This window comes from Chaetodon auriga, chromosome 11 (assembly GCF_051107435.1).
Source record: "Chaetodon auriga isolate fChaAug3 chromosome 11, fChaAug3.hap1, whole genome shotgun sequence".
NCBI classification, from domain to species: Eukaryota; Metazoa; Chordata; class Actinopteri; order Chaetodontiformes; family Chaetodontidae; genus Chaetodon; species Chaetodon auriga.
The window spans coordinates 18,278,272-18,290,673 of record NC_135084.1 but is presented as its reverse complement, the minus strand read 5'-3'; the positions used below and the strand labels follow the sequence as shown (position 1 = coordinate 18,290,673).

Sequence of the window (12,402 nt, the reverse complement as noted above, 5' to 3'; positions counted from 1 at the left end):
AGATTTACATTCATTAAAAGTCAAGAGAGGAAGCCAGGCTTGATGCTAATCAAATCTGCTTAATTATGCTTAACATGAGTATCTCCAGGGGAAGAGAGAGAGGGAGAGAGAGAGAGAGAGAGATAGCTAACTCGAACTTTTTACTTTTTGCCTTTGATAACTCCTGCTGAGTCTGGCCTTTTCCTTGCCAAAAAGAAATGTCACGACTCTCTTTCTCCATCTGTAGAAAACACACAGATAAAGCCATCAGTGTTAAGCAGAACTGATTCATGCCGTAAATTCCCACCTTTAAGTGTTTAATGAGTACTGAAGTGTCGAGTTTTAACCTCCCAGGCCAGCGCTGTGCAACTTTTTAGGCTTGTGGCATCATCTAATAATAGAGTATCAGGCCATATGAGAGTCTGAAGCCAGTCAGCCCACAAAAAAGTATTGTAAACAAGGACCTGATGAGTAATATGTCAGCCTAATGAAATGATTATAACCTTAGATGGTAGGTTTTGTTTAATTTTTCATCCAACCACGGTCTGGTAAGCAACCGCAGTGTTGAAGAGAACCCTGTAACCAGCAGGTTTCAGGATGCCCTGGTGGGAAGTGACTTTGTCTCACAACAGGAAGGTCATAGGTTTAATTCGTACAGCCGCTATTGTGCTTAAACTCCCATGAAATGAAACAATGAAACTTGCTGCAAAATCTTTCCAGTTGCTGAAGTATGAAAATATGGTGTACTGTAACACAGGAGAAGAAACAAAGTCATACCTCAGCTGGGTAATATTAAAGGCGAACTCCACGGATTTTATCCATCAAAGCCTGTTTACAGGTCTTTGGGAGCACTACTGCACATGTGAAAAAGTTGGATGAAGCCTTTTGAGGCTCCACTGTGAGCTGCACAGCGGGTTGAATTGCCTCAAGTGATGTCACTTGAGTCAGCGTGGGTTGGGCCTGAAGTTTGCAAGTCCGAAAATGGAAAAAATCTGGAGGTGTGGAGTTAGAAGTGAGCTCACCAGACCTCTGTAGCCCACTCCTCATCTCTGCTCGAAGCTACATTAGCTGCCAATAGCATAACACACCCAAATCTCCTAGCTGCCAGAGGTTGAGCTGCATTATGGGTAATGTAGGTGCCAGTTTTTTTTTTTTTTTTCCAAAGAATGCATGGAATAAAAAATATATCTGTGCTTGTGCTGCATTGATATTGATCATTTTGTTAAAAACTGATCATTGTGAGTCTGACAGTGTAGTTCAATGCTAAATCAGTGGAATACTCTTTTAATTACTTCAAGTTTCTCTTCCTCTGTCTTGACCATCTCGGAAGATTCTCCCCTCATTGAATATTACTGAGCTAATGAATTTTTTATAACTTCTTTAATTCCCATAATTGCTGCAGTACAGTGTGATTCTTAAGTCCTGACCTCCAACATTTGCCTTGATTCATGTCACTGCATCATACAGTGCATGTTAGTTTGCTGTTGAAATGTTTTTCGGGGGAAATAGGTGAGCTAATTTTTTACATTTCGATCTGAGGTAGACTTACTGATTAAAATAAGACTCACTGGGAAACTGCAGTCAAGTGATCGGACCAGTGTGCCTACCAGAGATCTGAATCTGCTTTCAGGCACAGGTTTTACTGTCTGAGACAAATAAAAGAAACTAAACCTGGCTACAGTTTTTCCTGTTTTAATAATTCATATTTATCTTGCCGTAGTGCCATCGTGAGCCAAAGGGACAAAGATAATGTTCATGTTGTGTCGCTGTTTGAAAGCCAAGCTCTGGTCCTTTCCACATGTCTGTTTTGGCCAGTGTGCAGCAGAAGCATGAGGGAAATGTGTAGGTGGTTAGATCAGCCGATGAAGTGTAAATACCACTCAATCTGTTCTCATTAGAGCAGTAAAAACATACGAATCACTTCGCCTCTATTAAAAATGCCCCAGGGTCCTGGTTAAGTGTGTGAGTGTGTGTGTGCATTTGGTCGTAGCCTATATGAGGTTGTGAGCGAGAAGGAGGGGGGGGTGACAGAATGATGTTTTGGCATTTATGTCTGCAGAGGGGATCTGAAATGCCACCACCATCAGCGCTGCTTAATTCTCAGAAACACACTCTTAATCTGAACAGACAATCCGTTCCGACAGCCACTGTTATGATTCAAATCAACTTGGAGTGAAGGGTGTGTGTGTGTGTGTGTGTGTGTGTGTGTGTGTGTGTGTGTGTGTGTGTGTGTGTGTGCGCACTTGTGAGTGAGAGAGTATGTCATTGTGTTTTGGTATGTGATTAGGTGTCTGTGTGTGTGTGTGTGTGTGTGTATGACCAAGATATCACACATCCATTCCACATTCCCCCATGATAATGTGGATTGATTATGGATATGATAATGAGAGGCCGGCGCGGCGTCGCGACCTTCACAAGGTCTAATTGAAACAAGCGTTGGTCCTCCGAAGCACTTATCAAGTCACACAGCACATCATTAATCACGGAGAATACAAGCTGTCACTGTAACACACATACACACACGCACACACACACACACACACACACACACACACACATTCCCTGTTTTTCTGTTTTTCTAGCATACACACACATGCTCACTCTCCTGTCTTCTTCCTCTCTTTCTCTGACACACACACACACACACACACACACACTCATCCTCACACACATTCTCTAATTTTCTGTTTTTCGATCATACACACATGCACATACAGACACACACACACTCATCCTCACACACACAGTCTCTAATTTTCGTTTTTCGAGCATACACACACACACACATGCTCACTCTCCTGTTTTCTTTCTCTCTTTCTCTGACACACACACACACACACAAGCACACACACACATATACACGCGCGCACACACACACACGCACACACAATGCAAGCTGTCACTACAATATGCCTGGTATTGTCTTCTTTTAAGGAGAGTGGACAGCTAGTCCACCCTCCATCTCTATTTTCTACAAGAGAAGTTGAAGAACAAACAGGCTGTTGGAGTTAAACCTTAAAAAAACAAAGAAAAAAGAAAAAAACAAAGAGAGGGAATGTGAAAACATTTCAACAAATACGAACAGCTGTTCACTTCACCCAAACTCGGCTGAAATTGAATTAGCTCAAGTTGTTTTACTACCTGCTTTTATTAGAAGACAATTTGACAACCAAATGTGATTCCAGTGTCTGATTAAGGCAGCATATGGTGCCTACCTGTTAAACACAACGTGTTCAATACCAGCTTAACGCCTCAGTGAGCCACTCAAATAAACTAATAAGCCCAATATCATATTAGTCATTACATAGTCCAACACACAAAATTCCAATCTGATAAAAAGGTGGTTTCATTATCATCAGAGGGAAAACACAAGGGAGTTTGCACGCGCTTCGTTGATGCCATCGCCAACTTTGTTAATTGTTATTCAATTAACTGCTTTTGTTAATGAAACCAATTAATACTTAAAAACAAGCAGGGAGATATACAATTATTATGCATCTATGCAGAAGACAGCTAATTACAACTGTAAATCAATCAATTCTACATTAATCAGCTTGGAAAATGTCCAAAAACAACAAAGTCACTAAAAGACTTTGGAAGTTTTTTTTTTTTTAACATATTTTGATTGCCATGCCATTATCCTGTCTAATGATTGTTAACGATCCTTTAAAGAGTTTATGATCCAATTTCCTTGCCATGAATTTAATTGGGATCTAAATAGTATAATCTTACAGTGTAAAAGTGTGGCCTGTATTTAATCAAGGGTGGTGTATTGCAGTCTGCTCGAACAAGGTCACAGAACTCCTCTTAGGGCGAATACAGTCAGTGAAGCTTCATACTGCTGAAGGATGGAGAGATGAGGGCCAGACAGACTTGATCAGTTACACAAATGTTAATAAATCAGTCATTTTAGTGCCAGAACACAGACTAATATACGGATGATCTTCTCAGGATCTGCACTACTCTAGTGTCATTTGTCATGAGTGGTAGAAGTATTCAGATTCTTTATTTAAGTAAAAGTATAAATACACATGTAAAAAATTGTCCCTTATATGTAAAGCTGTACTATAGAACTTGAATGAAGAAATAAGAGCTCACAGAGCAGAGCTGCACGGTCTGTTAAAGGCTGCAGAGGCTTTGCAGCTGCAGTCTTAATTGGTCAGGTATGATCTGTATCTCATGGTGACTCCTGTTAGCAAACTTAAGAAAGATAAAACTGAACCTACTTGTTCCGATTCTAAAGTGTTGGGACGCTCTGACGTAAATACAAACAGAATGCACTCAATGGCAAACAAAGTGTGTTCCTGAGCTCATGTATTCATATCCTTTATACAATCATGTGTTCACAAAGTGGTGAACCTTGGGCCATCCTCGCTTGTGAACGACTGAGCCTTTCCAGGATGCCCCTTTCATACCTAATCATGATACTATCACCTGTTACCAATCAACCTGTTTACCTGTGGAATGTTCCAAACAGGTGTTTTTGGAGCGTTCCACATCTTTTCCAGCCTTTAGTTGCTTCTTTCCCAACATGTTTGTGCTGCCATAAAATTCAGAATAAGCAGATATTTACAAAAATCAATGAAGCTGTTGAGGTCAAACATTAAATATATTGTCTTTGTGCTGTTTTCTATTGTGTGTATGTCAAAAACAAATGATCATGTTCTGTTTTATTTATGTTTTACGCAGCATCCACATTTTTTTGGAATCTGGGTTGTATACAAAGGGTAAACCTTTTAAAACAAGATGTAAACAGACCGTAAATAAACAGGGGACATTTTTGTTGTTCTGTGCTTCTGGTACCATTCCACTTGTCCTCATGTTGCCTGACAATGGCCGCCATTTAACAAAAGTCACAGTCTCGTTTAAGTAAAAGTATGTCAGCGTTAAAATTTTCCAAAATTAAAAGTAGTCATTATGCAGTCAAAATGGCCTCTCACTTGCTTCATTATTATATAGTATATTACACTATTGGATCAGTATTGCTGATGCATTAATAGGTGAGCAGCATTTCAATGTCATAGCTGGCTGCTGTGGAGCTAATTCAAGCTGTAGCCTGTTGGGTGGTTAAATCTAGTGTAATGAATTATTACACATATTTTACATGATATTATTGTTTTTTAAACTCTTAATCATCAGATAAACTATAGCTGTCAGATAAACGTAGTGAAGAGTACTAAACAATAATAATATTCCCCTTTAAAATGTAGTGGTGTTAAAGTATAAAGTAACATACAATTAAAGTACTGAAGTGAAGTACCTCTGAATTGTACTAAGTATGAGAGCAAATATTTGTTACTTTCCCAGTACCTAGATTTATAAGACACAAAAATACACTAGCAGTAGTGACACATTTTTTTAATTTTTTTATTTTTGTTTTGTAATCATCCAACGAGCAGAATTCATCGGAAATAAAAATCTTCTGACTGAAGATTCTGGCCCTGAAATCATCTTACAATGAAAAATAAAGCATGAACTGGACATAAACAAAGCCTTGTCTCTGCAGGGAGACCATTAAAGCTAGCTGTTTATGGCTAATGGTAATTAGTAGCCCAAAGATAACTGTGCACATGGAGATCTTTGACTTTCTGTTAAACTCTGCTTCACACAAGGCAAGTTGTTTTTCGTGAGACAATATGTTTGTGATTTAGGTTTGTACAAACATCAACAGAGCATGTTTCCTTATGCATAAGGAACTTCTAATCAGTCCAGTCTAATTATTTTTGTAATATCCAACGCAAACACCTGGACCGTAATTGCAACACATACATCTTTCACTTTTAAATGAGACTGCCCTCATTTATCAGAAAAATAATCCTCAGCCTGGATAATTATCAGACATACAAACATAAACACCTTTAGAAGTTCTGATGTGAGGACCTGCTAGCCTCTTGAGTTTATACAGTCATGTGACCTGACCAGTGCCCTAGTTGAACACCTCTTAGATGTTTATGCATATATGGACGCTAATCTCTCAGTGAGGACTATGGGATTTGTGAATATTTTGTTTTACAGAGATCAAAGTAGCCGGCTAAGATCAGGAGAAACCCTTCAAACACATCAAACAGAGAGCAATGCATCCTGAATCCCACGCCCACTGTAGCCAATCAAGCCATGCATAACTCTTTTCCTTTGTAAAAGATACAGATTCTCAATGTGGGTCTCCCTCCATCAACATCTCATGCAGGTCACCCCCCACGGAGGCCGGGGCTGATGGGCCATCAAGCAGAGCCACTGCGCCGTATCTGTATGCCTCTCATACTTGGCTAACACGATGCTGGTATTGAGGAACAGAGGAGATACTGTGTTAAGAGATCAAAGCAGCAGTACAGAGATTTAGACTCACGGCCCCGTCAGTCAAGATGGCGAGACAAAGCAGGAGAAGACAGAAATGCTTACACACACTCTCCTGCTCACTCTCTGGTTGTCTCCGTGGTGCGCCTGTGAGGGGTGAGGCGTTACTGTCAGATGGCTTAGGGGCTACTCATTTGTAGACATCTACAGTACTACATGAACTAAACTGACACACACACATACAGGGACACACACATACATTCAAAAGATACTGATTGGAGCCCTCGTGGAGGAGAGGTCGCTTCTAGGCTGCAGACTGGCCTGTGGAGGAATGTTCTGTGCTCTCAGCATTTTCCCTCATCTCGAAGATGAATAGAGCTATTTTACAGACAGTGGAGAAACAACACAGTGCTCTGTGTGCTTGGACACATGATGTAGGAGCTTCGTTTCTGCTTGATCAAAGACGTGTTTTTTTTGTGTCAAGTTTGCAATACATCTCAAATACTTTCTGTGGATAGAGTGCGGATATAAAGGGGCAAAGATTTCTGTTGAACAGGACATCCTGCTGTACAGAATGACCCTTGTTAATGTCTTCTCTTTTGTACACGTGGATGTGATCACCCCTGCGTGGTATGCGTTTGTATTATTGTGAAATGTTCTACCACAATCTTTGTCCCTTTCACCTACCGTGACAGGAAAGATCATTTCCTTTGTAAAATCTGACGGCTGTAAGAATGATATCACTGGGGAAAAATGCTTTCCTACATTCTACAATGGGATCAAGACCACACAGAAAAAGACAGCAATTTAATGGTAATAGGGAAAATGAGATTTTAAAAAGAACCTGATAAAATCACAATATCTATTTGGTCTTAAACATCAGAAAAACTCAAGACAGGAAACTCGCATAGTTTAGAACCCAACACCCCGTGAACACCGATACCTCAGATCAGAAGAATGACACAACACCACCTTGTGGCCATCGACTGTAACATTTTAATTTAGACTTTGATCCATCCTTGACAATTACATGGCAATGGAAATTGCAAAAGGATTAAGATGAAAAATGCATTATGCTAACAAAAAATTAAGAACAACTCAGAACAAATTATAGACATTGCAAAACATCAGAACAAAAATTTCCTCACGAAAAGTGCAACACAAGTTGACTACCACAAATTAGGAATAGGCTCTTAAATTAAGGCAGGACGTCAATGCTAAAACCACTCTGACCTTCACAAATTTGTGAGAGACTTGAGGCAGAATGGCTGAGCGTGCCCTCGTGCCAGGAGAACACTTGAGTTTCCGAAGAAGACCGAGGCTGAGACCTCGACTCAGGAACTTTGACACAAGTCAAAACACAGACCAGGAACAGTTAGTCACCAAGGACACGCAGAGGACAGAGTGCCAACACACAGACAAATCTGACTGGCTGGAGAGCCCATGGTAGGTTCGGATCCAGGAATGGGGCCTGAGCCCAGAAATCCCAAACAGAGGTGATCAGGCGGCAACTTCAGTTCGTGCAGTTTTCAGAGGCCTGAAAAAGAAAATGAATATACAGTAGTGTTACATCATCATGATTCATTATAATCAAATTACAGCTGCTTCATGGGTGGGCTACACCTGTGCACAGGACAAATTCTCTTTATTGACACTTGTCTCAACAGTGATTGAAATGGCCCCTCACAAATAAAGATATATTACCACATCTGTGCAAAGAGCATAAAAAATCGTTATCAGCAGTGCGGTTGGGACTTAACCCACGATTTAAACTCCAAAAACATTCTCTACAACAATACGAACATGTTCTCTCTCTGGGAGAGAAAGAGTGCCTGTTCCTGTACCTTTAGGGATTCAGACGCTTTACGCAGTTCTTTGATGACTGCAGACAAAGCTTCTGGGTTGATGCCCTGCTCACACAGTCTCACACATATGGACAGAGACTCCATGTCCAAACCTGTGTTCAGCAACCTGGAGATCTCCAGCAGCACTGGATGAAAAAGATGACAGGTTACCCAGTTACAGTTAGATTTTCTGGTGACATTTGATTACTGCACGTCCTGTGCGAGGTTAGCAAAACGATTACACACGAGCTGCGGGTTCGCAAAACAGCCAGCTGATTTGCGACCGAATCAAAGTCATTTTTCAAATATATATTTACCGTCCATTGTCTCCCGGACTGCGTTTAGGTTTGCATTTGCTGCGCTTGCCATGGCGTAAACTACGCTGGATACAGTTAGCCAACGCTTGCTAGGAGGTGGCTAACTAACAGGACTTGAAGAGGTCTCTGACGCGAAACAACAGTAAGTTATTGCAACAGTTCAGCCAGACTTTAAATGTTTCGTATTCATTTTAGATAAGGGCTCCTAAATTCTTTAAGGGACAATATTAGCAGCTAGCAACCTTTCTTGCTAAACTATCACTGCCCAATCCGTACGATACGGGAGGAGGAAGTGACGACATTTGGTCACTGATTGGTTCTCAAGAACTTCCTGCAACATTTCTATTGGCTAGCGGGGCTTGAGGCCGAAATTGAAATAAACGTTTGAGCCCTCTCACTGTTGTTTCTTTGCAGACTCTTCAATGAAGATTGGTTTTAGCTGTGCGTTCAAAGTCCTGGCTCATTAACAGTTGTAAGTACCAACGGCAAAACGTATATAACTAATATTTAAACATTTCATTTTTAAGTAAAGTGTTGTATTAAGAAATACGGCAGGAGGCAACGCAATGTTTCGCTGTGACCAAAATCCTTCTACACCAATTGGTTCCTTCGAAGGTCGGTTAAGTTAACGCCATGGAAACAGGGAAGTAAAGGAGCTAACGTACCAAACTAACAAACTAAAACGTCGATTCACCGTACAACGAGACAGTTTGTGTGAAGTATTCCTTAGCAATCTTATTTTCCTTTATGTTGACTGCGATATTGTCTGTCGTCAGTTAAGATGGGGGACCATGTTGAGATACAGATCACTCCAGAGACTCCAGGCAGGCCTTCCATTAGAAATCCCTTTGAAAGTCCTAATGACTACCACCACCTCCGCGAAGCCCTGGTGCCAAGCCCGTCTGTCTTCAGGTCCAAGGCCTGTAAAGCTGTAAGTTTGAACAACTCTCACCTACAATCTTTTAGACCCACTTTTATGTGACACATCTCTTATTGCAAAGATTCATTTCCTCGTCTCTCTCTCTCCTGAAGACTCCTCCCAAGTTTAACTGGTCTATTGATGAAATGGCCAGTCTTCTCCCAGTACACATTGACCCAGAGGAAATCCAGAGACAGTCCTTCTACCTCAGCCAGACAAGGTATGTACAGAAACACGGTAGTCACAGGAGATGGAGGAGATATGTAGATAATAAGGATGACATTGTGAACTAAGACCATCATGATTTATTATATTCAGAGAATGAATTAAAAAGGAAGTTTAAGTGACAAAACTCTTCTCTATTCAAACATCTAGGATGGATACTGACATCGAGGAAAAGCGTCAGAACGCTATTGAGCAGGTATGGGATTCTAATTAAATCTAATCATATTGTATAATGATAGAGAAGTTTTTAGATTCATGATGTAATTACGTTGTTTGTTTCCCCATAAAGTTTTTCACCAAAGGAACCATTGTGCCGTCCCCCTGGGCAGCACCAGACACCCGTAAAGGCCCTCAGATCTATACGAAAAGTAGGTTATGTTACTTTTTAACTCGTCAAAATCTTTTACAGTCACATTTTCCTCTTAAAAATGTAATGTTGTATTCTGGTTTTGGTACATTCCATGTTACTGTATTGTGTCTTTGTACCTGTAGGTTGTGTATCTGCAATGATTGAAGAGGAGCCAGAGAAAATCTCAGGTTGGTGTGTTCCTTGAGTGGGTTTGAAATGACTCTCTACAAACGGTTTCCCATGATGTCTTCTCTCCTTCACAATCCACTAATTTGTTTTGGATCTCTTTTTTTCCAGTTGCTTGCCAGACGACTCTGTCGTTACCTTTGGCCTTTGATTTGGAGAAATTACTAGGTAAGCCTCTAATAAATGCCAGCACAATCAAATTAGAGTGTTATGAAAGAGTACTCTCCCATCAAGTCATCATGGTTTTTTTTTTTTTTTTGTCTGTCTGTTTCTTCCATGTCCTCAGGGGACTATTACCGGCATGAGGAAGCATGTGAAGCTGTGCAGGAGAGTCTCAGTTCTTCCTCCTTAAGACGAAAGCTCTTCCTCGATGGCCAGGGCAGTTACAGCGGCTCTGACAGCTCCAGCCCTCCAAGCCCAGACAGAAGCCATCCCAGGCCGCAGAGACCTTCTCTAAGTGTGGGAGAGGGAGCTGTAGGAGGGCTTGAAGCTATATCGTCTATATTTTCCTCCCCTTTGTCCTGTGGTGTGTCAGCTCCAACTCCCTCTACGGTGAGTGATCTGTAGTGTTGAGCATGATGATTACTGTGCCATACTTTTGATGTGTCAGTTTCACACCACAATATCTGTGTGGATGTGTCTTTAATTTTGATATTGTAGATTTTTTCTCTTTTCTAGAATATGTCACACAATGCAATAGATTAACACTTGCACTGTTAACCAAAAATGTATTGGCTTTGCTTTAACTACAGGGTCAGTTCTCCTCCAGTCCCATCCAGCATGGCTGCTTCCGCGACTGCAGCCTTGGCAGCATCACCAGCCCTCTGTTCCCTGACAGGTCGTCTCCTGCTGGCCTCGTCTCCCCATCAGTCTCTCCTATCGTTGCAAATGTAGCACGCACACCCATAGGCTCAGGTACATGATTCATTTTGTACAAAGCAGTATTGAAAAAAAATCCGATATGGTTTTTCTATATGAATCTGTGTTCTTTCTGTAGCTGAGAGGAAGCAGCTGAACAATTTGACACCGCATGGCGCCCCCCTTGACAAAGATGTCACTTCCACCAATGAGAGCCCGTTTGTCGAGGGTTGCTCTCCCATTCGTAGCTGCTCCCCACAACAGCTCCACCGCCTCACTGGGCCCCAGCACAACGGCAGACCCAAGCCCCGGTCCAGAGTCCGCTGCTGGGCCTCCCCTCCCCTCATCTCCCCGATCCTCAACCCAAAACTTCAAGACAATCAGGAGGTTGAGGAACAAGTCCCCTGCTCCTCCTCTTCCTCCTCCTCCTCTTCTTCTCTCCCCCCTATGGAGCTAGATCCATCCTCACCCATGGCCCGTGACACTCATCCCGCTGACACTGAGAGAGTTAGCCTGGATCCTATGGAACCTGTAAAAATGGAGGATGACAAGGACACAGGGATAGAACCGAGGTTGGAAGATGAGGAGGATGAGGAAGAAGGAAGGCTTTCAGGACAGCTGACCAGCTCTCGTATGGGCAATGTGTCGGCAACAGAAAGCTCTCAGATGTTTGTATCTCTCCTGGCAGAGGGAAGCAGCATACGCTACGACTCCAGCATGCAGGTTGGTGGAGGCGGCACTAAGAGCTGCTTTGTTCTTTCACTGCATGTTTGACTTACTCTTATATGAATGAGATCTTGTTGGTCATTACATATTGATACGTTTGCCTAATTGAATATTTACATCGCACTGCTGTTTATGTGTGTTCAGGTGGACAGCGGATACAACACTACCTCAGCAGGCACCGCCAGTCTTATAGACGGCCTCGGCTCGGACTGTCACAGCAAAGAGTCCTTCAGTTCAAACCCAGTAGAAGATGTTTTCCAGGTCACTCGACACAGTAAAGTAAAGGTACTATCAACCCTGCACACACAAGTACAGGGTGCAGTTTGTGTGTTTAGATCTAATACAGTAGCTATTTAAAATACCTGTATATTGCAGACTTTATGACAGTATTGTGCATGCTGCAAAGCTGTATCAGTTTATTTTAGCGACTTAGTTGCTTTTTCATTTTACTTTTCATCTTACTAAGTTTCTTGTGTTCCAGGTATTTTATCCTCACCACTGAGCCATCTGACTGATGCATTTAAAGGGACGCCTCTTCCAGTGGAAGCTAAAAATGCTTATTTTGCAATCAAATACAACAAAGTTTACACAAATTTTGAAGCATTCAGGTGGAATGAATTTGGTTTGGGTGAATGCAGTTGCAATGTTAAATGAAATAGGAACAGAGCTTTCACAAGTGGTTAAACGGGCTGCAACTAACTTGTT

The 12,402-nt window shown here is 41.6% G+C and overlaps 2 protein-coding genes across 2 annotated transcripts; one reads left to right on the top strand and one right to left on the bottom strand.

Annotated features, from left to right (window-relative positions):
- Positions 1–7,249: 7,249 nt before the first annotated feature.
- mzt1 (mitotic spindle organizing protein 1) lies at positions 7,250–8,634 on the bottom strand. The gene is made up of 3 exons (XM_076743242.1): positions 8,435–8,634; positions 8,118–8,263; positions 7,250–7,810 (listed from the first exon to the last, which is right to left on the bottom strand). Exons 1-3 carry the CDS (start codon positions 8,484–8,486, stop codon positions 7,787–7,789), a joined length of 222 nt encoding a protein of 73 aa, XP_076599357.1. The 5' UTR covers positions 8,487–8,634; the 3' UTR covers positions 7,250–7,786.
- A 199-nt stretch (positions 8,635–8,833) lies between these two features.
- Positions 8,834–12,284, top strand: bora (bora aurora kinase A activator). Its single transcript, XM_076743710.1, has 12 exons — positions 8,834–8,906; positions 9,211–9,365; positions 9,467–9,573; positions 9,729–9,774; positions 9,868–9,946; positions 10,071–10,115; positions 10,225–10,281; positions 10,400–10,665; positions 10,866–11,028; positions 11,111–11,694; positions 11,842–11,982; positions 12,179–12,284. Exons 2-12 carry the CDS (start codon positions 9,216–9,218, stop codon positions 12,197–12,199), a joined length of 1,659 nt encoding a protein of 552 aa, XP_076599825.1. The 5' UTR covers positions 8,834–8,906; positions 9,211–9,215; the 3' UTR covers positions 12,200–12,284.
- Positions 12,285–12,402: the final 118 nt, after the last annotated feature.